This window comes from Nicotiana tabacum, chromosome 12, assembly GCF_000715075.1.
Source record: "Nicotiana tabacum cultivar K326 chromosome 12, ASM71507v2, whole genome shotgun sequence".
In the NCBI taxonomy this organism is placed as follows: Eukaryota; Viridiplantae; Streptophyta; class Magnoliopsida; order Solanales; family Solanaceae; genus Nicotiana; species Nicotiana tabacum.
Genome location: NC_134091.1, coordinates 122,412,507 through 122,439,374, shown reverse-complemented (window position 1 = coordinate 122,439,374; position 26,868 = coordinate 122,412,507). Strand labels below are relative to the sequence as shown.

Genomic DNA, 26,868 nt, shown 5'->3' with positions numbered 1-26,868 from the left:
GAGGCCGAGTATGAGGCCATGATTGCAGGTCTCGAGCTAGCTAAAGGCTTGGGAGCAGAAGTCATTAAAGCCAAATGTGACTCTTTAGTCTTTACTGGTGGTATCAAATAAACAAAACCTTTGAAGTTCGAGAGGATAGAATGCAAAGGTATTTGGACAAACTGCAGGTCACTTTGCACCGTTTCAAAGAGTGAACTTTACAGCATGTACCACGAGAACAAAACGGTGAGGCCGATGCACTTGTGAATTTGGGATCATCGGTCGAGCAAGACGAAATAATCTCGAGGACTGTCGTTCAACTCTCGAGATCCGTGATCGAAGAAGGTCATGTCGAGATATACAAGCTTAACCTGGGATTGGAGGAATAAGTATATTAAATACTTAGAGAACGGAAAGCTCCCATCGGAACCTAAACATTCGAAGGCCCTACGAACCAAAGCTGCTCGATTCACATTGACTGTAGATGGAACATTATACCGAAGGGCATTCGATGGACCATTGCAGTATGCTTAGGTCCAGGAGACACCGATACATCCTACGAGAGATTCACGAGGGTACTTGTGGAAATCACTCCGGTGCCGATTCATTAGTTCAAAAAATAATCAAGGCAGGGTATTATTGGATAGATATGGACAAAGATGCAAAGGAGTTTGTTCGAAAATGTGACAAATGTCAAAGGTTTGCACCAATGATCCATCAGCCCGGAGAGCAACTTCACTCAGTCCTATCCCCATGGCCATTCATGAAATGGGGAATGCATATCGTCGGCCCTCTGCCATCGGCCCCAGGTAAAGCTAAGTACATTTTATTTATGACTGACTATTTCTCTAAATGGATTGAAACACAGACGTTCGTGAAAGTAAGAGAGAAAGAGGTTATAGACTTTATCTGGGATCGTATCGTATGTCAATTCGGGATACCCGCCGAATTAGTGTGTGACAGTGGGAAACAGTTTATCGGAAGCAAAGTGACGAAATTCCGCGAAGACCACAAAATAAAAAGGATATTATCAACACCGTATCACCCTAGTGGGAACGGACATACCGAATCAACGAACAAAACTATCATTCAAAACCTAAAGAAAAGGTTGAACGACGCTAAGGGAAAATAGAGAGAAATCCTACCCGAAGTTCTTTAGGCATATCGAACAACATCAAAATCTAGTACGGGGGCAACGGGCAACCCCGTTCTCCTTAGTATATGGCTCCGAAGCCTTTATTCTGGTCAAAGTCGGGGAACCCAGTGCCAGGTTTCGATATACAACAGAAGAGTCAAATCACGAGGCTATGAATACTAGCCTCAAATTATCGGATGAAAAACGAGAAGTTGGTCTCGTCCGATTGGCCGCCCAAAAGCAACAAATCGAAAGATACTATAATCGAAGAACCAAGTTTCGCCATTTTAAACTTGGGGACTTAGTGCTAAGGAAAGTAACCCTCAGTACCCGAAATTCAAACGAAGGAAAACTGGGTCCAAATTGGGAAGGACCATATCAGGTTCTCGAAAATGTCGGAAAAGGATCCTACAAGCTCGGTATTATAAACGGCAAACAACTATCAAGCAATTGGAATGTGTCGCACCTAAAACGATACTACTGCTAAGGTACGACCCTCCCATATTCGTTTATATTTCGAAACTAACCCTTGCATGAGTCCGATCAGGAACAAGGATGGATCCTTCAATACGAAGCCCTAGGTCTGAAAGCACGCGTTGCAACCTTTTTCCCTTAGACCGGTTTTATCCCAAATGGGTTTTTCGGCAAGGTTTTTAATAAGGCAACCATTGATCGTGCTAACTTAGAAATAATTCGACAGTATCCGAGACCTCTTTACAATCGACCTCGAATACTGTGGGGGAATTACCCCTCAAATATATCAAGCAAATATATCAAGTCGATGTAAGAAAGTTACTTCAACAAGGTTCCGATAAGAAAAATTGTAAGAGCCAAATGGTCAAAACGAACCATGCTCATGTAGTTGGCCCGAGCCCTGACGCAAAACATGAACACATGTATAATGACTTACAAAGAAATATTTATTCTTTATCGATATCTTATATCCAAGAAACATTATGCCTACGGGCTACATTACTTCGAGTTCGAATCACTCACTCGACCATTATGCCTACGGGCAACATTACTTCGAGTTCGAATCACTCACTCGACTACTAAGCCCACATGCTACTTTTATTCCGAGTTCGACCAAGTACTCACTCGACTACTAAGCCTACTGGTATATTACTTCGAGTTCGAATCACTCACTCGACTACTAAGCCCACAGGCTATATTTATTCCGAGTTCGAGCAAGCACTCACTCGACTACTAAGCTTACGGGCTACTTTTACTTCGAGTTTGAGCAAGCACTTACTCAACCATTACGCCTACGGGCTACATTACTTCGAGTTCGAATCACTCACTCGACTATTAAGCCTACGGGCTACATTACTTCGAGTTCGAATTACTTCGAGTTCGAATCACTCAGCCTATGGGCTACTTTTATTCCGAGTTCGAGCAAGCACTCACTCGACTACTAAGCCTACGGGCTACTTTACTTCGAGTTCGAATCACTCAATCGACTACTAAGCCCACATGCTACTTTTATTTCGAGTTCGAGCAAGCACTCACTTGACTACTAAGCCTATGGGTTACTTTTACTTCGAGTTCGAGCAAGCACTCACTCGACCATTATGCCTACGGGCTATATTACCTCGAGTTCGAATCACTCACTCGACTATTATGCCTACGAGCTATATTACTTCGAGTTCGAATCACTCACTTGACTACTAAGACCACATGATACTTTTATTCTGAATTCGAGCAATCACTCACTCGACTACTAAGTCTACGGGCTACTTTTACTTCGAGTTCGAGCAAGCACTCACTCGACCATTATGCCTACGGGATACATTACTTTGAGTTCAAATCACTCACTCGACTATTACTCCTACGGGCTACATTACTTCGAGTTCGAATCACTCACTCGACTACTAAGCCCACGGGCTACTTTTATTCCAAGTTCGAACAAACACTCACTCGACTACTAAGCCTACGGGCTACTTTCATTCTGAGTTTAAGCAAGCGCTCACTCGACTATTAATCCTACAGGTTACATTACTTCAAGTTAGAATCACTCACTCGACCATTAAGCCTACTAGCTACTCTTATTTCAAGTTCGAGCAAACAATAAAGCCTATGGGCAACATCATCTCGAGTTTGAGCTATCACTCACGCTACTAATAAGCCTACAAGCTATATTACTTCGAGTTTAAGCAATCACTCAACTTGACTACTAAGCCTATCGGCTACCTTATTTCGAGTTTGAGTAAGCGCTCACTTGGTTATAAAGGCTACAAATTCCAAATTCGATCAAATTTCCTAAAGCCTTATGAAAACTTTCATAAGGCATAAGTAAAACAAAATCTTCACAAGCCAGGAAATAAAACAGAGGCAAGACGGGAAGAGAAATGATATTTGTATATATGTACAAGATTGTTTACATGATTGTTTGCAACATCCGAAATAGAAACTAAGGGCTAAGTTTCTTGGTTATCCCCGGGGGCAGTCTCTTCTCCATCGGGCTCCTCCCCACTCTCAGACCCACTCTTGCTACCATCATCGTTATCATCATCATCGTCATCATCGGAATCCAAGGCTTCAGCTTAGGCTTCGAGCTCTTTAGCCCTTTTTATCTCTTCAGTGAGGTCGAAACCTCGAGCATGGATCTCCTCGAGGGTCTCCCTCCGAGATCGGCACTTAGCAAGTTCAGCAAACCAATGTGCTCGAGTGTCGGTGGTATCGTCTGCCTCTCTTGCTTGTACCTGAGCAGCTTCAACATCGGCCCGATAGATGGCCACAAGTGCATCCACATCGGCCTTTGCCTTTTCGGCATCAGATTCGGCCTTGGCAAGTTCAGAAGCCAACCGAGCCTCGAGCTCCTCTATTTTTCTTGCTTGAACCGAGCTTTTCTCCTTCATACTTTGAAGTTGGTTTTCGGCCGATAATAATTGGGCTCGAGCAGCCTCTTTCTCTACAGCGAAGCGGTCCATACCTTCTTTCCACTTCAAGGACTCTGCTTTTATCACATTGACCTCCTCACGGAGTTTCCCGATCATCTCAATTTTTTGATGTAGCTGTGAGACCGAAAAATTAGTCATCGTTCTGCTATCAAGCCCACAGACTTTTAAACGTATCATTACCTGCTCGGACAGATCGGTCTGATCTTGGTGAGCCTTGGCCAACTCAGCTCGAAGGTCTTTGATTTCCTCTCGCCTTTGACCTAAGAGGAGTTTAAGGGAGTTCTTCTCCTCCGTGACCAATTAAAAGTGGGCCTCATATCGACGCAGCTCGGTTCGAGACCGAGAACATGCTTCTCGATGAACTGCTGCGGCCTGCAAAGAAAGAAAAAACGAAGTTAGAAAAGAAAAACAAGCATAAAAGCATTACCAACGAAGTGAGTTAAGGCTTACCTGATTCAAAGCCTGCTGCACTCCGAGGAAAAGATCAGATGCATCACTAGTGCCGATAACGTCCTCGACATCGGTAAACAAATCACGAAAAGGATTATCTCCCTCATGAGATCCATCTACCTCAAGGCCCCCCAAAGCTTGGGCTTCCCGAATTGCCCCTTCGTAAAAAGCAGGGAAAGTGGGCGAGTCTTGGATTACTACTGCCCCAAGTGAATCGCTTAGGTCGTTCTCTTTGATTCAAAGAGAGTCAGGATCGGCCCCTTCAGGCATATCCACCATCCGTTGACTTCGATGGGAGATATTCTCGATTCCTAACGGCTCGGGGACTTTGCCCGAATCTTTCTCCTATACATCCTCAGTTCGAGGTAGAGCCTTGTAAACCACCATCGATCTAGTTGCCTGTGGGGCATCAATGGTTTTCTTCATTCGGGCCACCAGTACAGACCCATTGTGTTTTTCTTCTTCCTCGTCTTCATCCCTCAAGCACCGAACTGATTCTAAGGTTAAAGAGATGGTATTATTCTTTGACTTACGAGCCTTCGGCTTTGGGTTTTCGGAAGTAGAGACCCTCTTTCTTTTATTGTCCTTCGCCGGTTTAGAAATCGGGGCCGAAGTTTCCTCCTCGCCGGACAGGGGTCTCAAAACCGCATCCTTGCCCAAACCTACACACAAGAAAATTAATTTAAGTATACGGAAAATAGTTCGAACTATCAATGATGTGAGAAAGGAGATTACCATGATTTTTGGCCTCCCATCGGCCCTTTGACAAATCACGCCATGAGCGCTCGGCGTATGTGGAGGTCGAAGCCAGATCTCGTACACAGTTCTTGAGATCGGGAACTACGTCGGGCATCCAGGGAACCGTTGCATCACAAAAAGGGGGATATCGATGAGAAAATAAATGAAAGGACAAAATAGTAGGAGATAACAGCAGAATTACACTTACGCTTCATGTTCCACACTTCGGGAAAAGGCATATTTTCAGTCGGAATCAGGTCTGAAGTCCTTACTCAAATGAACCTGCACATCCAGCCTCGATCCCTGTCCTCGTCTATGCTCGAGAACAGAACCTTGGTAGCCCGACGCTGAAGTTTTATTAACCCGCCTCGAAAGTGGCGAGGACAGTACAATCGGATGAGATGATCGAGGGTGAAAGGACAAAGTATCGGATCAAAATAACTATACGCCAAAAAGAAGGATGGATCTGGCCTAGGATTATTTGGTATTTACGGCAGAAATTAATAATAACGGGGTCGAGGGGACCTAACGTGAAAGGGTAAGTATACACACCTAAAAACCCTTTCACGTAAGCGGTAATATCTTTGTCAGAAGAAAGGACTACCACTTCTTTGTTTCCCTAGTTACAATCTTTTTTTACATGTTCGAGATATCTCCCGGTTATCGAACACATATACCACGATACCAGCTCACATCGGCCCGGAACCATAAAGCCTTTGTTGACCTTAAAATCGTAGGTAAGAACACACGCCACCGAAACGCACTCCTCAGGTCGTGGATCCACCGGTGTTTTGTCGGCGTAAGATTGGGAAGAAGAACTTTTTCTTTTGGGGGGGCGGTTTTTGATGTTTTCACCATTTTGTATTTAAAGGAGGTGACAAAGATTTTGTGGTTTTGAAGAAGGATTTTACAGAAAAGAATCACAGATTTGCGAATGAACTCAGAAGATACGAAAAGGAACTTGGAAAATTTGGTAGATTGAAGATGTAAAAGTGATAAATGGTACAAGGAAGGGCTATTTATAGATTGAAGCAATGGAGATTCAATATCAGCGGTGGTCGACCACCGTCTAACACGCATTAAATGCATTGATAAACTAAACCGACGGGACAGCTATCAGGTACGTCATGGTCGGTCTCGATGCAAACGTCAGTGCATATCCAATCGAGCCATTGAGAAATCATATCGTTTCTCACCTCATCCTTCCCGAGAAACGAGGGGTCTATATGTATACGGTCAAAATTGATTTCCGCCTTCGTACGATTGATCGATATGGGATCATAATGGACTAAAGGAAGACTTCGTAATATCGAGATGGGTTTCGAAGATGGTATGAACGAGCTTCAGATTTCAGGTTTAGGTCAAACACCGAGTTCAAAGTCATTATTGAGCTCGGGTCCGAATCGAACTATGATGAGATGTTATGGAATCAAGCTTAAGGGGAAGAGGCCAACTGATACCGAGCCCGAGTCATTACCAAATCCCGAGTGGGCATCGATCTCAAGTCTGCATCGAGCTCTAAAAACAATACCGACCAGCATCGAGTCCGATCAAGCTCGAGCTCACAGACAAGAATCGTTGCAATCGCACTAAAGGAGAGAATCTCGGCGGGCATTAGAAAAAAACTGATTTATCATGGGTTCCCTACTATGTATTTTTAATTATATCTAAAGTAGGATCCTTCACTATAAAGAGGATGGCTACATTTCTGTAAAAGGAAATTTTTTTCTTACATTGTAACCAAAATACCATACACTATATTGAAGGATTACACTTTTTGGTTTCACGGATTGATTTATCTTGCTTAGTCCTTAAATCATCTTATTTCCAACCTTGTGTATTTTTCATTCTTTACAATCCGTATTTGATAATTTCTATTTATCCTTATGATTTGTGTTAAGTTACACCACATATCCTTAGAACTACGTACAAATTCAACTCTATCCGTTTTTCGGGTAAACAATTTAGCGCCCACCGTGGGGTTAAGAATAACAGTGGTTATTTGATACGAATCTGCAGAAACACACCGTTCTGTGCTTGTTTCCGGAAGTGTCTTTGATTTAGGATTAGCAACGACTAACTATCGGCTTTATCTATCGACAATGAAGCTGGTCTTCAAGATGAGAACAACAACTTGACACCAGTACCGAAAGACCACTTGTCAACGCCGTTGGAGCTTGAATCGAAGTGTTGATAGACATTAATTCGCATGTGGCCATTGAGACGAACCTACATTCTGAACCTGAAAATAGCATTCATGGTGGCACTCGATCCGCAGCTCGAGATACCCACAACGTCAAGGAAAACAGCATCAGCTCGCGTATGATTTTTGAAATATTCCAAGCTCAACAGGCAGCAATAGCTAAGTTGCAGAGTTAAACCCAAATACCGAACAGGTCGGAGCCCAGTCAACCTTGAGAAATTGCCCATACAACGGAACCAACTATAGTGAGATCAAATAAGCAGGAGTCGAGGACTAACCCTGAAATTTCTAAGATGTTCGAAGAACTGACAAAATAAATAAAATCGGGAGAAATAAGGATCAAAGCAAACGACAAAAAGGTGGAAACATATAACTCCAGGGTTGATCAGATCTCGGTGGCACCACCGATATTGAAGGGCTTAGATTCCAAAAAATTCGTACAAAAGCCATTCTCCCAAAGTGTGGCTCCTAAACCGATCCCAAAGAAATTTCACATGCCCGAGATTCCTAAATATAATGGAACTACCGATCCCAACGAACATGTCACCTCATACACATGTGCCATCAAAGGGAACGATCTAGAGGATGATGAGATCGAATCCGTATTATTGAAGAAATTCGGTGGAACCCTGTCAAAGGGAGCAATGATAAGGTATCATAATTTACCATCTATTTTGTTACGACCCAAACCGATGGGTCGCGACGGGCACCCGGTACCTTACCCAACCAAGTACCAATGTAACGTATCTTTCTTATTACATCATCATATATACGTGACATACGGGCCTAATAGACCAACATGATCATTTAAAAACTCAAAACATAGGCCGACAAGGCTGTACAATCTTTCACGTATACGATATATGTCTACAAGCCTCTAAGGGTACAAAAATGTCATAAAGGTCAGGACAGAGCCCCTCCATACCAAACAATACATATCTAAATCTTACTAATCAAACAAGCAACTCCGGAGTAAATGGAGTGGACCAACATCTTTCACTCAGCTGATCGCCTACTTGGAGGACTCTCGACCTGTCTATCGGGACCTGCGGACATGAAACACAGCGTTCCCAGGAAAAAGGGACGTCGGTATCAATAATGTACCGAGTATCTAAGGAATGAAAATTAGTAAATAATAGACATGAGAGAAACATGGAGTAAAAGACTCAACATGTACGTCTGCATAGCTCTGTGAATCATTTCATTTTTATAATGTCATGCATATGCATATAAATGTCATACCATGCATAGGTATATGCGTTCATAACATCATCAAGCCTTTGAGGGTATCCCATCATATCATTTCGGTCATTGTGGGCAAATCATCAACGTATTCCAGCTGATCAGGTGGTGGTGCGTATATAACGCCATAACTGTTTCCCATATTCCATATACATATATACGCATATATAACGCCATCTGGTCATGGGTCAATGTATATGTATAAATGCATGAAATGCATAAGAAATACAATAATAATATTTTCTCGGAATGTCATAAAAATAATATGCCTTAAGAAATACGTTAATAAGATTTTCTCGGAAGGTCATAAAAATAATATACATGTCGGATAAATTTTATCAATTACGTATTTTTCTGAGACCCATGAACAGAGGATATAATAATAATTCACATGGGGAATCAAGAATATAGACACCCCTAATATTTCTATGAATAGAATCATTTATGAAAATTGTGCATTTGCTCATTTCGTTCGTGTCGTATAGATCATGCCGAAAGGAAAGAAGGGATAGCCTTAACATACCTGGAGTAAGAAAAATCCGTATGATATTTTTGAGAAGGATTGCACCGTACTTTCTTAAAATTGCAAACTCACATGTTGATTAAGATGCTATGAAATCTCGGTTTGAATCATTGAATATCCGCACTTTCTTATGTTGCTCCAGATTGCGTTGCTATTCTTTGATGTTGAAAGATGAGTATATGGTCCTTATCTCCTTGGTCATGATTTTACCAAGATATACACCTTCTAATGATTCTCACGACGAGTCCAAATGGTTCAAAGATGTGTAACCGTTTGTTTTGGATTTAGAAATCCTTATGTGGGAAGATAAGTATCCTTTGTTTGCCACCTAATCTAATATGACTTAAGAGTCATTTGCTTGGTTTAGTGGCTTGCTTCCACGTGGGGGTGGGGTAGGGATTTTAATCATTATCTAACTTATTAGTTAATTAGGTAATGTCTCGTTACTCGGTAATTAACCAATTACCCGCATAATTAAGCATTGTCCTAAATTACTTAAAATATTTCTCATTTTTTGCATACCTTATACACCTCACTATCATGGCCATGTGGTACCTTGTATGGTACTAGTCCGTAAATATTGGGTATCATAGCTTAGACCGTATTTTATCCCAAAAATGTCAAACTTTCACGAAATTCTTTTTCTTCGATTTGCTTACCCTTTTTTCTTCACAAATTTAATCATCACGTGTTTGAAATAGCATAATGCTTAAAATTTTAAAATAACCTCAGTCCCGAATTTTACATCGATTAACTTACGACGAAACTTTAACATACGAAAATACGGGATATAATATCCAATTTCCTAGCTTTCATCAATTTACTTATGGCGTACTTTCATGTACGAAAACATGGGGTGTAACATCATCTCCCCCTTTGGAACATTCGTCCTCGAATGTTGATTGATGCATTTATCATTCTCTTAACCCATAGCTCTTGTGAATACTTTAACATTCTTCTTGCCATTTAGGAAACTGTTCTTTGAATAAATCCAAAGGCCAGGGCATTTTCCCCCTTTAAGCCTCTTTCTCACACCACGACTTGTAGTCGGAACCCTTCTAATCTCGTAAATGTTGCTACCTTCTATCATGTAGCCTTTATGACTCTAACTTTGTATGTGCGCCTATGCGACTCTTCTCTTGTCTTTCCTCCAGCTTTTAGCCAATCTCTAGACTTCACTTTGTGAATATATACAAAATTATGTCAAGCTGTCCCTCTGGGCGTCATTATCTTTAAGCCATACTATACCATAATTCTTACTTCGATTTATCGTTGCGGAGGTCTGCTACCAAATTCCAGCTTACTCTTGTTGCTTATCACATATGTATAAATCTAAGTCCTTTAATGCTTCCTCATTATTGTTCATCTTAAGAATGATGACCTAATCTCAGCTTATACTATGTGACTTTTGTCCATCAATTATGATTTGCCTCAATATTGATCTACAATATACCACTGATAATTTGAAACTTCTTACGTAAAACCTTGCCACTAGGGCTTACGTTGCATCGACGAATATTTGAAGTGATTTCTGTAATCGTATTTCATAGTATCTCGATGTGATTCGCCTTATGGGGGTATTTTGATCTCGTGCCATTCGCGAAATCTTTTCTCCTTCTCCCTTTTTTTTCTTTCTTCAAATCATTATTCAGTCGAAGGCCCAACCGTTATCTTTTATCTGTCACAATTACACCTTCATTTCACTACCAGGGCAGCATTCCATCTCTTCTAAATGCTACTAGTCTTAGACTCCTTTGAGTTCATTCAGGCTATATTGAGCCTTCTATAACTTAGAGAACCCATCGGCTCTCATGTTTTTATGGGCTTAATCCCGAGAACTGACCCATTCTCGTCACTTTCTTACTCGCCCTTTCTCATCCTTACTCCTGTCATAAAACCTTGTCGCTTTACTATACTTTAGCTTGTGACCTCTACGTATCTATTTATACTATTCACAACCTTCCTTCAACTTGTTTGCACCATTGATTCCCTTATGTTATTCTGGAACATTAAGCGAGATATCACATCGTCTCTAACTCTTCTTTACTCTCTTGATTAGATCTCTCGGTACTTAAAACCCATAGGCTAGAAGGTACGCCACTGATGACGCTGCTATTGTTCTTGGATATTGAATCCCAGTACATCTAGTCTTCTATCCGAAGCATGGACTATTCACGATCTCTTTCCTTTGAGTATCTTGTACGTTGTTCACCTTTACCTTACTTACCTTAAAATCTCGCATGGTATCTTCTATATCTTTCAGGACCTCCCTTCCATATAGGTATAATTCACGTCCATAACTTGAATCTCTATTATAATACTTACACCATTGTTGTATACACAATCCGGTGGGAGTTTCGTACTGACTTCTTATGAGGCTGGTACTCTTCTAACTGGCTTTATCGTAGAGCGATTATAGAATATGGCTACTGTACTAGCTCTCTTGTACCTCTGATATTAAGAGTGATCCTGTAATGTTCTCAATCACGATTTCTATATTTTTCTGGGTCCAATAATCAGACTCTTGATTTACTTCGTTGATATAACTCTTTAGTTTTCTCCTTCTTCTAATCAGTCTTTATGTAGGCTTAAGCTACCTCCCGATATGTGGTTCATGGTATTAGTTATTACGTTTAGCCTTTCACAGGCGCTGAGGAATGTACATGATACAATCCTTTAATAATACAATCCTTCATCTATGACCTGGGCTTAATTCTTTCTTTTAACTTATACTAGAATCTTCTACAGTTGTATATGTTGCATTTATAAAACTTCCAAACTCTTAAGTGCGTTCATAATGTAACTAACTCTGGATCATGAATCGAATAATTCTTTTTGTTCCATCTCATCTTTCTTCAAACGTAAGCAATTACTTTTCCTAGTCTTTCTGCCCCCTTTTTGCGTGCATACTTAGCTTATCTTCGTGCCCATGCATATTGGAAGTCCATACAACTCATATGCTCTTGAATATCACTTCTAATTTTACTTCCCGTTCATTAGCCACAGTAGGTGCTATTTTCTTATGGAGTGCATACAATGTTGTTGTGAGACTGTTGTTATAAGACCATTTCCTCCTTAGGTCACCCAGCTTAGGTTAAAGCTTCCTTCCTTACTTTCTCAACCAGTCTATCATTGTAGTGTTTAGGGAGGATTCTCAAACTCTTGTAAAGCTGCGAGCTAATTACACCTAATACTTAATGTCCTTTCTCTCCTATAATTATCCGTAGTTTACGCTCGTGTTCTTGTAGGGTTACTTTTGAACTTAAATTTTGATTGTTTCCAGTGGCATCCTCTTTTATTTCGGTAACACTTATATGTCATCTTTAACTACCCCAACTTCTATCTGAATTTTTCTCAACGGTTTCGAGGTCATATCTGTGAGACTGAATTCCCCATATTGGGTTTTACTATGTTTATCTTGCAGGATCTACTACCTCATTTGTAATCCCCTGTTTAACCAAAAACTAGGCTCTTCCTGAATCAATTACTGACTACTCGTTGGCCCATTCTCATATCAATATTTCGTGTAATCTTTCTTGGGTCATTTCCTTTATCTTAACTTATGTCTCACACGTGCTCCTTATCTATCAATAACATCTCAGGCAGGAACCCTTACTTCCTCTCCTTGACGTCGTGCTTGCATAATATTCTGGAATCGTAGCACATCTGTAGGATTTAAATAAGTGCAATCTCATCCCCTTTTCATTTTTGTCGCACTCTTCCTTTACCATTCCATAGTTACTAGAATTACTTAATTCCGACTTAATGCCACGTAACTCCATATTCCCCTCTTTAGGGGAGTACTGAGAGCTAAAGCCACGAGGATCTACCTATAGATGTTTTACCTCTTCATATTTGGCGTCATTTCACAACATCAATAACCCTTACTCGCTTGCGGCAATCCTTCTGTACCAAGGATAACAAATTCCCTTACTCGCAATGGTGACACTTAGTGCAACTGGCACATACAATCCCTTAAGCTTAACTTTGCTCATATTGCTTAATTTAGGGAAGCGTCTTCCTGAATGACCATTTTCTGAATTTCTCATGAATCGTCTTCTCTTGTCCATTCTATTATCGCCGGAATGCAAATCTGAAATTCTCGTGATACTGACTATTATCAAGTCACTCAGTCCCTAATTCATGTTTAGTTTATCTTGTTCACCACCCCATACTTATTTCTATTATTCTGGGGTCTAACGTTTCCTTCCGGTAGTTGCGTTGGAGTCACGAACCTATTTTTCGAAGTGAGAATATGACTTTATGGCCTATACTCTTTTGTTGCCTCAAAACCTGTCACCTCTCGTATTTTCCCTCCCCTTACTATTGACTCTATAATACTGCTATTTTTGTTTTGATCTACCGTTGTCATCCATGTTGACATCTTACTCATAATGCTTCATTAACTCTCTTCTTATTTCCTTGCTAACATCTCTATCTATCACCTTATTCTGAAAACTTCAACAAGACATTCTCTTGCTTTTAGAGCCCCTTGCTCCATCTACTGGCTCTTCGGGTTGCCTAACATTCTCTCTCTACTAGGGACGGGAGCCATACTAAGATAATATTTATCCTTTCCAGGCTTCCAGTGCTTATATTTGTAGTACTCATATCTAGTTGTACTATTGTAGGGTGCACCATCGAGGTGTCTCACCAGGAGATCCATTACCATGTTTGCACTATGCTTCGGAAATGTCAACCAACTCTACCAATCCATTCACTATTTTGGGTTACTCTATCCCCAGTCGGATCCTGATAACCCGTTCTTCTCTTAAACTATGTCTGTTAGCTCCCATAGGGCATAACTGAGATCAGTGTGGCCAATTGTATATACATCTGTCACTGTTGAAGGTAACTCAAAATGCTTATATCTCCCTTCCTGAATAATGATAATCTTTATTAACTGGGTACCTTGTACCCTTCTTCATCTTGCTTCTTTTACTCCTTGAAACTTGTATTTATCTTCTGAATCTCTCATTGTCTTTCACCATAAAGGTGGATAAATATTCTTGCCTTAAGGCTCTTTATCAAGAGGCTTACACGTCTTAGTACAGACATGATCTACTGAATACCGCATGTTTATCCATCATAAGCATGATACAAAAATCGAGTCCCTCTGACTCAACTCTTGCACAGCTATATCTCTTACCAACCGTCTTTCTAAATGTAGGCATCGTTGAATTACAAATAGGATAGAGTTTAGGAAATTGAATTCTTACAACTAAGCTCTACCACACGATCTAGAGTAAGAAGAAAGAGTGACAGTCCTAAATGCTCTGTAGCCTCCTGCTTATAAGTGTGGTGCACGACACACCCATAAACAAGACTCTACTAGACACGACTTGTAGACTCCATAGGACAGAACTGCTCTGATATCACTTTTGTCACGACCCAAACCGATGGGCCGCGACGGGCATACTCAACCGAGTACCAACGTAACGTATCTTTCTTATTACATCATCATATACATGTGACATACGGGCCTAATAGGCCAACATGATCATTTATAAACTCAAAACATAGGCCGACAAGGCCGTACAATCTTTCACGTACACGACATATGTCTACAAGCCTCTAAGGGTACAGAAATGTCATAAAGGTCAGGACAGAGCCTCGCCATACCAAACAATACACATCTAAATCGTACTAACCAAACAAGCAACTCCGGAGTAAATGGAGTGCACCAACATCTTCCGCTCAGCTGATCGCCTACTTGGAGGACTATTGACCTGTCTATCGGGATCTGCGGGCAAGAAACGCAGCATCCCCAGTCAAAAGGGACGTCAGTACAAATAATGTACCGAGTATGTAAGGAATAAAAATCAGTAAATAATAAACATGAGAGAAACATGAAGTAAAACACTTGACATGTACGTCTGCATAGCTCTGTGAATCATTTCATTTTTATAATGCCATGCATATATGTATAAATGGCATACCATGCATAGGTATATGCGTTCATAACATCATCAAGCCTCTGAGGGCATCCCATCATATCATTTCATCCATTGTAGACAAATCATCAACGTATACCCGCTGATCAGGTGGTGGTGCGTATATACCGCCATAACCGTTTCCCATATTCCATATACATATAATATACATATATACGCATATATAATGCCATCTGGTCATGGGTCAATGTATATGTATAAATGCATAAGAAATACGTTAATAATATTTTCTCGGGATGTCATAAAAATAATATACCTTAAGAAATACGTTAATAAGATTTTCTTGGAAGGTCATAAAAATAATATGCCTGTCGGATAAATTTTATCAAATACATATTTTTTTGAGACCCATGAACAGAAGATATAATAATAATTCACATGGGGAGTCAAGAATATAGACACCCCTAATATTTCTATGAATAGAGTCATTTATGGAAATTGTGCATTTGCTCATTTCGTTCGTGTCGTATAGATCATGCCGAAAGGAAAGAAGGGATAGCCTTAACATACCTGGAGTAGGGAAAATCCGTATGATATTTTTGAGAAGAATTGCACTGTACTTCCTTAAAATTGCAAACTCACACATTGCTTAAGATGCTATGAAATCTCGGTTTGAATCATTGAATATCCGCACTTTCCTATGTTGCTCCAGATTGAGTTGCTATTCTTTGATGTTGAAAGATAAGTATATGGTCCTTATCTCCTTGGTCATGATTTTACCAAGATATACACCTTCTAATGGTTTTCACGACGAGTCCAAATGGTTCAAATATGTGTAACCGTTTGTTTTGAAATTAGAAATCCTTATGTTGGAAGATAAGTATCCTTTGTTTGCCACCTAATCTAATATGACTTAAGAGTCATTTGCTTGGTTTAGTGGCTTGCCTCCACGTGAGGGTGGGGTGGGGATTTTAATCATTATCCAACTTATATGTCATGTTACTCGATAATTAATTAATTATCCGTATAATTAATAATTATCCCAAATTACTTAAAATATTGCTCATTTTTTTGCATATATAAACCTTACTATCATGGCCATGTGGTACCTTGTATGGTACTAGTCCGTAAATATCGGGTATCATAGCTTGGACCGTATTTCATCCCAAAATGTCAAACTTAGACGAAATTCCTTTTCTTCAATTTGCTTACCCTTTTTCCTTCACAAATTTAATCATCACATGTTTGAAATAGCATAATGCTTATATTTTAAAAATAACCTCATTTCCAAATTTTACGTCGATTAACTTACTACGAAACTTTAACATACGAAAATACGGGATGTAATATCTCATTTCCTAGCTTTCATCAATTAACTTATGGCGTACTTTCACGTACGAAAACACGAGGTGTAACATAATTCTATCGATTATTTTGCTATGCTTGCAGATTCCTTCGTAAGAGCACACGTCGGGGCCATAAAAGTCGAGACCAGGAAATCGGACCTGTTCAAAGTAAGACAAAAGCACACGCTGGGGCCATAAAAGTCGAGACCAGTCACAGACGATTGGACTGTTCAGGCTTTCACTTAAGGTTTGAACGAACGAAATTCGACGGCTTCACGGCGGTTGAAGCATAATCTGATCGTGTACCCAACTATTACTTGGGCCGATGTGCATAATCGATACCAATCAAAAATTAGAGTCGAAGATGATCAGTTGGGGTCTGAACCCGCTGCTTGAAGGGATATCAATCGAGAACAAGGTCTGATCAGGGACCGATACCGACCGTATAGCGAAAACCACAGAACCAATGATTGAGACGTAACCCCGGACAAAGCAACAAAAAATGTGATCGAGGCCAGGGGTCTCGGGGGCTGATGAACAGAAATGGGTTCGACAGACCTACCGGATCTAAAGAAGCACTACGGTTATCGGAGTATAACTTCAGCATTGATGCACCTGCCATCGTGTCGGCTATCGGACGCATCAAAGACACTAAATGGCCTCGACCCATGCAGATTGATCCTACCCAGAGGAATCCCAATCAAATGTGTGAATATCATGGTACCCATGGCCACAGAATGGAAGATTGCAGGCAACTAAGAGAGGAGATAGCCCGGTTATTCAATAAAGGGCACCTTCAAGAATGTTTAAGCGACAGGGCCAAGAACCATTTCAAAAATAGGGATTTCGGCAAACAAAACGAACAAAAAGAACCACGGTACATCATCCACATGATCATCGGCGACGTCGATACCCCTCAAGTGTCGGTGCTTAAACGCACTAAGACCTCGGTTATGAGAGAAAAGCGGCCTCAAACTCAGGATTCCGCGCCCATAGGAACTTTGTCTTTTAATAATAAAGATGCAGAAGGAGTCATGCAACCTCATAACGATGCACTGATAATATCCGTACTTATGAATAAAACTAAAGTTAAGCGTGTGCTAATTGATCCAGGTAGCTCGGCCAATATTATTAGATCGAAGGTTGTAAAATAACTCGATTTACAGGACCAGGTCGTACCCGCAGCCCTGGTTCTAAACGGATTCAATATGGCATGTGAAACCACCAAAGGCGAGATAATTCTGCCGATAAATATGGTCGGGACCATCCAGGAAATGAAGTTCCACGTAATCGAAGGCGACATGAGGTACAACGCCCTTTTTGGAAGGCCATGGATCCACAACATGAGAGCTGTACCGTCAATCCTACACCAGGTTCTTAAATTCCCAACATCGAAGAGAGTCAAAACAATGTACGGTGAACAACCGGCCGCGAGAGAAATGTTTGTCGTCGAATAAGCAATTCTGATATCCTCACCTTTGTATGAGATAGCCATTGTAGCTGTATTAATTCTTAATGTTCTGTTTCATACCTTTGTACTGCTGGTTGATAAAATTTTGCCCATACTTAGAGTCCACATGGTGTGTTCCTAATAAAGTTATCTGTTTTAGGATTAATAATTCAATAATTAGCATTTAATTATGGATTTACTACTTTCTATTAATTATATTTTAAAATGGTCATATTTGTCTGGACCTTTTGCAGCTGAAATCTCCATCTACACCTATGTTATGATGTTAATGACAGCTTTTGCACTATTGAATTTTACGTGAGGAAGAAGAATCTTTTAAATGAAGATTATATCTTCTTGAAAAGTTAATAGATATATTTTTTTTGTTTAAATTCCTACCAAACGTTTCGGTAGCCTATTTAGGTTCTGGCTAATCTAGATTCGCACTTTGAAAAAAAACTTTGGGAGTAAGGCGCTCCCTACCATAGACTACTCTATATTCAGGGCTCAGACCCGACTCTCTTATTAAGGAGATTCTTGCACATTAATGGTTCTTGCAAGATTCCTTATTAAGAGGATAGCTACTAGCTTACATAGCAATGGCATGTATTACTCGTCAGTCTATATACGGTCGAAACTGATTTCGGTCATCGTACGATTGATCGAGATGGTATCATAATGGACCAAAGAAAGACTTCATAATATCGAGATAAATTCCGAAGATGGAACGAACGAGCTTCAAATTTTAGGTATAGGTCAAACACCGAGTTCAAAATCATTATCGAGCTCGGGTCCGAAACGAACTATGATGAGATGTTATGGAATCGAGCTTAAGGGGCAGAGGCCAATCGATACCGATACCGAGCCCGAGTCATTACCAGATCCCGAGTCGGCATCGAGCTCAATTCCGCATCGAGCTCTAAAAACAATATCGACCAACACCGAATCCGATCTAGCTCGAGCTCACAGACAAGAGTCGTTGCAACCGCACTAAGGGAGAGAATCTCGGCGGGAATTAGGGAAAAGCTTATTTATCATTGGTTCCCCACTATGTATTTTTAATTATATCTAAAGTAGGATCCTCCACTATAAAGAAGATGGCTACATTTCTGTAAAAAAAATAATTTTTGCTTACATTGTAACCAAAATACCATACACTATATTGAAGGATTACACTTTTTGAATTCACATATTGATTCATCTTGCTTAGTCCTTAAATCATCTTCTTTCCAACCTTGTATATTTTTCATTCTTTACAATCCGTATTTGATAATTTCTATTTATCCTTACGATTTGTGTTAAGTTACACCATATATCCTTAGAACTACGTATAAATTTAACTCTATCCATTTTTTGAGTAAACACAGTCAACTCACGCTTTAACACAACTAGTACCCCATGAATGCTTATCTTTCTATACCATTTATCGTTTTTACTATGTAAGGATAATTCCTTCTTTCCCGATGAAGTTAGAAACTTCTCCATGTACTATTGAAACCTTGTTGTTGACATCTCGTCCTAGTTTTTGTCCTGATAGAGACTCCAGCTTCCTGTTTTCATCTTGTTGATACCTTCCATTGCTACTATAGAGAATGCCCAACAATTTCCCTTATTTGATTTTCTTTTTCATGTAGCCCGAAGTGGAAAAAAGAGAAAGAAAATGGAAAACGATTTCTTCTCTAACCACAATTTCCTTCTTTATTGACTAGCGTGACAGGGTTGCTCTTTTTCTTTGTTGACAATACTGGGCCACTTGACAGCAACTAAAATGATTAACTGTTGGGCCTCATAGTTTTATACTTAGTTTGGTCCTCTCTGTATATCCGACCCATTTTTATTTTACTCATTCATTTGTATATACAATACATATAGAAAATTTTGGACAGAACTAATAAAAGAATAAATTCATTTTCTCTCTCTCTAATATTTTTCTCTTTTCGTTTACCTCTCTCTTCTCATTATTAGAGTTTCAATTCTAAATCAAATCTTTCGATTACACTAAGGATCAATGAATTAACATGGTATCAAAGCCTATTATCGATCGTTTATGGCTCCACATATCCACTGACGGTGTTTGTTTCTCAAGTTTCTTTCTTGTCGAAATTTTCATTGCCGGAAAATTTCTGAATTTTTTCTTCGATTTTTGAACGATTTGGTCATAAATGATGAATGCTAAAGAGTTTCAGAGAAGGTGAGCTATTTCTTTGGCAAATTTGTGGCTCGATTCTGCAGAGTACATTCATCCCCAATTTCCGACTCTACCGGTGGTATCAAAGGTCGTGGTGGTTTTCTTTGTGATAAATTGAAGGCATTTTTTCTTTAGGTCGCAAAGAAGGACGATAATATCCTTTCATTACTCAATTTTGGGTTGAAGTGTTGGTAGATACCAATTTTATGTTTTTGTGTACAAACTTGACCTAACTTAGAAATGGAGTAGTCCTGAAGTGAGATCGTCAACTACAGTTGATAGTTTTGATAATTTTACTATACCTCCCTCTCATCCTTTCTACATGCATCCCTTGGAAAGTCTAGGTGATCACCTGGTATCCCATCCCTTTGATGGCGATGGTTTTGTCATTTGGCACAAAAACATGCTTACTATCCTCTCTGTTAAAAACAAGTTAGGTCTCATCACTGGTAGGGTATCCAAACTACAATTTAACTCTCCTTATTATCATTTTTGGGGAAGGTGCAATGACATGATCATTGCATGGATAACAAACTCTTTGTCTAGGGATATAGCCAACAGTGTGATGTGTTTTGACACTGCTAAGGATGTATGGACTGACATTAATGAGAGATTTGGTACTTCTAATGGTTCTAAGTACATTCAACTTCAAAGGGAAATTAGTCTCACTTCCCAAGTTCATTTAGATATTGCTACCTATTTTACTAAACTGGGAGGTCTTTGGGATGAGCTTAGTACTGCTTATGTTGGTCTTGTTTGTTCCTGTGGTGCTCTCCCCAAATTCATTGAAGAGCAAAAAATCTATCAATTCCTCAGTGGTCTGAATGAGTCGTACTGTACCTGCAAGAGCAACATCCTTAGGATGCCATCCATTCCTTCCCTAAGTAAGGCATACTCCATGCTACAACATGATGAGAAACAGAAAGAGACTTATATTCCTGTCCCTGGTTTCTCCCATGATTTTGCCTCCTTCAATGCTTTAGCTGGTTCTTTAAACACTTCTAAGGGTTTTAATCAGAGGGTCCAATTTGATACAAATAGAGGTTCTAGTTCATCTTCCAACCTTCCATGCAGATATTGTAAGAAGCTCGGGCATACCATTGATAAGTGTTATAAGCTACATGGCTTCCCCTCAGATTTTAAGTTTACCAAGAATAGGAGGTTTGCAACTTGTGTTCAGTCTGATGGACATCTTCTGGAACTTGCCTTTACCAAACCAAATTCCTTTGATACAGTGGACATGGATTCAGTAAAGAACAATACCAACATCTCATGACTCTGCTTCAACAAGTCCACACATCTCCTACTCTTCATTCTGAGAATGTTGTCATTGAAAATGCAGGATTTGCCAACTTTGTAGGTTTATACAATCACCCTGAGGTGCATTCAGCTTATTTTCATGCATGTACAGTTTCACACTTAGGTTTAAACCCACCCTTGGATCATAGATTCTGGTGCCACCAACCACATGACACCACATAAACACTTACTTCACAATCTTAAGCCTTTAGTAACACCTTTCCTAATTACTCTACCTAATAGATATAAAGTAAAAGTCATATCTACTGATTCTTTGATCCTCAGGGCAGATATGATTTTACATAATGTCTTATTAGTTCCCTCATTCCATTTCAATTTGATCTTTGTACACAAGTTACTTATTCAGTTCAAATGTCTTGCAATCTTCACTATTTCTAACTGTATTTTATAGGGCCTTTCTCTGAGGAGGCCTCTAGATATTGGTAAGGCTGCAAATGGATTGTACTTCCTGCATTCAACTGATTCTCATTTTCCTTTATTTGTTCCTAGTTCTGTTTCTTCTTCTGGTCAGTCTAATGTTTCTGTTTCTGATCCTAGCACTACTGTTGTTTCAAATTCTGTTGATCATTCTGTATCTCATAGTTCATATTGTAATCCATCTATTGTTGGTAATAAAGATGATGTATTTTGGCATCAAAGATTAGGTCACATTCCATTTGCCAAGATGAGATCTATTTCATTTCTGTCAAATAAGGTGTCAACTAAACAACCATTTTTATGCAATGTATGTCCAATGGCTAGACAACATAGAATTCCATTTTCTGATAGTACCATTCACTATTCTCTTCCTTTTTAACTTGTTCACTTTCCTATTAATTTCGACTAAAGCTTCGACAAATTGCAGAAAAGAAAGCAGCTTTGAATATTCATGGAGATGGAGCTTTTGAGAATTAGGGCCTTTTTTACATCTGATAATGGAGAAAGGGTAGAGGAAAGTCGGGTATGAATGAGACTCCAACGGTAAAATTTAATACTGTTAAAAGGGGAGTGATTTTACCCCTCCTAGAGGCCCCACGCGCGACGAGGATCACTCAATGTGACATGTCAGTGTTTTGTGTTTAAATGATACATGAGGTAAGGGGTTGGAGTGTCAAAATGGAAAAGGCCTAAATAATGTGTCAAAATGAAAAGCGGAACCGGGCCGCTTATGAGTTTGGCCAATATTAAATAAAAGACCCTTCGGGTGACTTGGTTGAACACGGGACTTCTCAAATGGAACTTCTCATATGTCGTCATACGTGCAGTTGAAAGGGTGTGTATGACAGTATGAGTTAAAAAATATATATATATTCGATGCTGCTCATTCCTCATCATTTTGTGCTCATAAAATGATGGGTCCTCTTCAAAGAAATGTTATTTCGGTACTTACGAATAATACATTATGTAATCTATATTTTATTCGAGAGGGATCAAGATTAATTCTCAATCTTAACCACGTAGGCAGTCTTGTCAATATTGAAGTTTTAGTTTCCCTAACATATATAGTTCAAAATAAACTTGTATACTAATTGTCAGTTTCGAATTTCATGTTGTATTCCATTTAATAATATCAAAATAAGCTCCTCCCTGCAGACAAGTAGGTCAATAAAATCACAATTTCACATGCCATTTGCACAAACAAAGAAAAAGCACAAGGTATTAGAGTTCTACCCGAATTGTCAATTTAGTCTTTACAAGTTCAAGAACATATGTCAGTAAAGGAACGACAACTGACAAATAAGTATTAATGCTTTATAATTTTGCAGGTTTTAACCATGGAACTGAATCATCAATCCATCAATATTCAACTAATAAATTTAATTGCAAATAACTACTGCTGAAGAGTGTTATAAGTCATCATTATATTTTTCGATTATCAAAAATAACATTAACCTTTGTTACAATCCTCACCAATTATGTTTCATATGCAATAATACATATTTCCTGCAACATAATAAATAGGAAGGGAAGGACCTATGTGTTTCCTAATGAAAACAAGGTTTTCTGGTAAATTTCAAAACCCACTGCGTCTCGGCAAAGTCCAATATTAATTCTCCTTTCTCTAAAGCATTTTCCTTTTAGGTCATAGAAGACAAACCTATTTGACCAACCGCCAACTATTATTTCTTCATTCCATGTCCTCAAGATAGGTGAATTACACCCGAGCCCAACCAAATTGATGCTACACTCCTTCACCCAAATGCAACTTATTTTATCTTTAAGTATCCACAGGTCTAGAGTTGAACTCCACATATCCATATCTGGCAGGCAAAGTATCCCTTTCAAATCCACCATTCTCAACTCCATAACCTTATTATAAGATGATGGGCAAGATATAGTTAGAAATTTTCCATTTTCAAAGTCAAATGATAAAATTTGATCGCAAAAAGAATTCATATTATTCGGCCAATACATACATTCATTTACTAGCAGTCCTGGACCATACGGACCACATGGAGGAATCTCAGCAATTTCTTTCCATTCACTAGAAATAATGCCATTTAGGGTAAGCACCTTGCCTCTTAGCTGAGGTTTCCAATCATTAATCTCGGGATCCCCATTGAAAATACGCACCACTTTATATTCCTTAGTTGAACGAAGATATCCAAACCCAAATTTGTCACTTCCATCAAAAACAGTAGGTGAACATTTCGGCAATTCAAAGAATTGTTGCTTCACAGGATTGCACAAATACATGCGATGATCACCCATTGAAAAGAAAACTAAACCAGCGGAAACATGGAAACCGGAAAGGCCGGAACATGGGAAACGAGATAAAGTGACAGCGTATAACTCATTGCTTTCTCCCTCATTTCCTTCCATGTCGACTGAAACAAATCGTAGTCTGCGCCTCTTTGACCGTGGCAAATAATTGAGTTGCAGAAAAAGAAGTTGGGAAGTTTCCGTTGAATGTTCCAGGTGAGAATGAACGAACAAAGGACTAGCAATCAAGTCATTCCACGACTTTGATGCGCACCTTAACATGGATAACGTATTCGCCGGGCATCTTATAAAAATAGAGCTTATAACATCAACAGGTAGATTGTTAAACTCATTATTATTATTCCCCTCCTCTTCCTCTGTACTTTTCCTTAGTATTGACTTGTTAGGCTGCAATAGCATCAAACAACAGCACATATTACGATAATTTCAATTAAACCCAATATCATTCAGCAAAAAACTTCAATCAATACACTAAAAATTAATCTAAACCCTTGACAACTTGTTTGGATATATGGTTGTTATGTGTCGTTTCATAATGTATCGTATCGTATTATATTGCATTGAACTGTATCGTTTTGATATTTTCAATGTTTGGATATATAGATTGTATTTTTTGTCATCGTTTTATAATGTCATGCACCAATATTACGAAGAATAAACTTGAAATATTACTCATAAAGAAAAAAAGATACGAATAAAGTAGAATATAAAAAGGTAGGGTAAAGAATAAATAAAATTGTACGTGGACCGTGTTAGTTCGTTTTTTATCAAAACCAAACCAAACCAACTATATAGGTTTGGATTGGTTTGGTTCTATCGGGTTTTTCGGTTATATAAATATTATTTAAATCTTATTTTGTTAAAGTTAGAGATAAAATTTGATAAGTGAATATATGCTTAGTAAAACAAATGACAAACATTGTAACACATTATAGTTATTTTCTTAATCGTCTAACAATAGTTTTATTGATGTATGTTTTCAAGGTTAACCGAATTTAATAATTAAACATAAAAATCAATATGAAACCTAAATAAAGATATTTAAGTTTAAAATTATTGAAATACTATTTCAAATTCGAAAAAGATATAAGAATTAAATAGATATTGACATATGAATGTAGAAGAACAAAGAGAATAATACTTGATAAAAAAGTAATGATACAATCCATTATTAAAAATAAATAAAATGGAAGCACTTCATAGTTCTATTAAATAATAGATCATATGATCCTATGAGAGGTTCCCAAATATTTCTAGATATTTTTTTAAAGAAAATTCTATATAAAGACTTAAAAGTATATATAAAAATTATATATTTATATATCGGTTTGGTTTGACTTTTTTACTCAATACCAAACCTAATCGGTTTTTTAATCAGTTTGATGCGGTTTTTCGATTCGTTTGAACACCCTTAGACGCGACCACACCAAATCGACCGTTTACATAAAATGTCACTTTTCGTTATTATTTAACAATATGATACCATAACATTCAAAACAAATATTGTATTTAAAGTAATAATGCGATACAATATAAAATGTAACCAGTGGCGGACCCAGAATTTTGTGCAAGCGGGTTCAATCTTAGAGGTACATAATTTTAGTCGTAAAATAGTAGTTGTCAAGTGGATTCAAATAAAATATTTATACAAAATTTACGCAGCTTTAATACTAATTTATACATATACATAATATCAAAAGAAGTTGCTACCTTTTTTTGCAGTTCCCAGTTCTGAAATTTTACCCGTCTACCTCGAGTAACAGTAAACTCCTTCATAGTTTCAGTATTTTTTTGCTATGCCGCAAGGAAAGAGATGAAGGAGAATGTGGGAGGGCATAACGATATAAATAAGAAATAAAGCCAAGGTTTTGTCAATTGGGTCGACTATAAAAGTACGACGCCGTCACAACTGGAAATTGTTTTATTACTATAATTACTTTTTTCCTACAATATCTATATCTATATTGTTTATTTTTTACTTAAATTTTATATTTATATTTTATATTAAAAATACGAATAGCCTTAGCGAAATATCATTCGTCTTTTTTACCGTTTAAAAATAGTCATTTGTGTATTTTTTTAATATTTAGGAATAATTATTTAATTAATTTTCTACAATTTAGAAATAGTCATTTAATTTTCCCTAAATTAATCATTCTTCTATATTAACAATCTTGGAAATTTTTATATTTTGGAGTACTAAATTTCTCCTTCTATGTTTAGGAGACTTTTCTTGTAGTCAAAATATTTTGCCGTTAACTCCATATATATTTTGGAGAATTAAAGTTTTCCTTTTATATTTCGGAGTATTAAATTTCTTCTTTTAGGCTTAGGAGATTTTTTTTTGTAGTTAATAAAAATTAATCTAGGAATATTTTATATTTTGGAGTACGACTTTTCTAGTAGTCAACAAAATTTTGCCGTCAATAAAATTTTACCAAAGGAAAGTAGACTAGAAAAGTTTGTCGTTAACTCCATATATATTTTGGAGTATTACATTTCCTTCTCTACCCTAGCAAAATTAGGTGTTAGTTAAGACGCATTAGTTGGATTTTATGCTATTTCATGGTAAAGAAGTCATATTACATGGATTAGATGTAAGTTACCCAAGCAACAACATAGTAGAAAAGATCATCCCTGACAGAGTTAGTGGCGATAATCAACATGAACTTCTTCATCATTTAACAAGCTAGTAATTCGTTTTTCTTTTTTTAGAAAGAAACATGCTAGTAATTCTTTCTTCCATTAACAATAATATGAAGTGCACCTTCTTAGAACATACTATTAGTCCTTCCCG

At 38.4% G+C, this 26,868-nt stretch overlaps 2 protein-coding genes across 15 annotated transcripts in view; one reads left to right on the top strand and one right to left on the bottom strand.

The window, feature by feature from the left end:
- The window catches only part of LOC107761742 (protein FORGETTER 1-like), a 62,198-nt gene extending 39,404 nt beyond the window's left edge, over positions 1 to 22,794 (top strand). For 10 of the 13 annotated variants that reach the window (XM_075226963.1, XM_075226961.1, XM_075226959.1 and 7 more), the window contains one exon: positions 16,514 to 22,201. In XM_075226963.1, coding sequence (XP_075083064.1) covers positions 20,371 to 21,324 — 954 coding nt within the window. In that variant the 5' untranslated portion in view covers positions 16,514 to 20,370 and the 3' untranslated portion in view covers positions 21,325 to 22,201. The other 3 variants (XR_012697474.1, XM_075226966.1, XM_075226965.1) reach the window with 2 other exon arrangements.
- A 400-nt stretch (positions 22,795 to 23,194) lies between these two features.
- On the bottom strand, positions 23,195 to 25,872 carry LOC107778823 (F-box protein CPR1-like). 2 transcript variants are annotated; one of them, XM_075227599.1, is made up of 3 exons: positions 25,782 to 25,872; positions 23,765 to 24,458; positions 23,195 to 23,657 (listed from the first exon to the last, which is right to left on the bottom strand). In XM_075227599.1, the coding sequence occupies exons 1-3, from the start codon at positions 25,845 to 25,847 to the stop codon at positions 23,566 to 23,568; spliced, it is 852 nt and encodes a 283-aa protein (XP_075083700.1). In that variant the 5' UTR covers positions 25,848 to 25,872; the 3' UTR covers positions 23,195 to 23,565. The 2 variants fall into 2 exon arrangements, with proteins under 2 accessions (XP_075083700.1, XP_016454619.2); XM_016599133.2 differs by having other exon boundaries at positions 23,195 to 24,458.
- Positions 25,873 to 26,868: the final 996 nt, after the last annotated feature.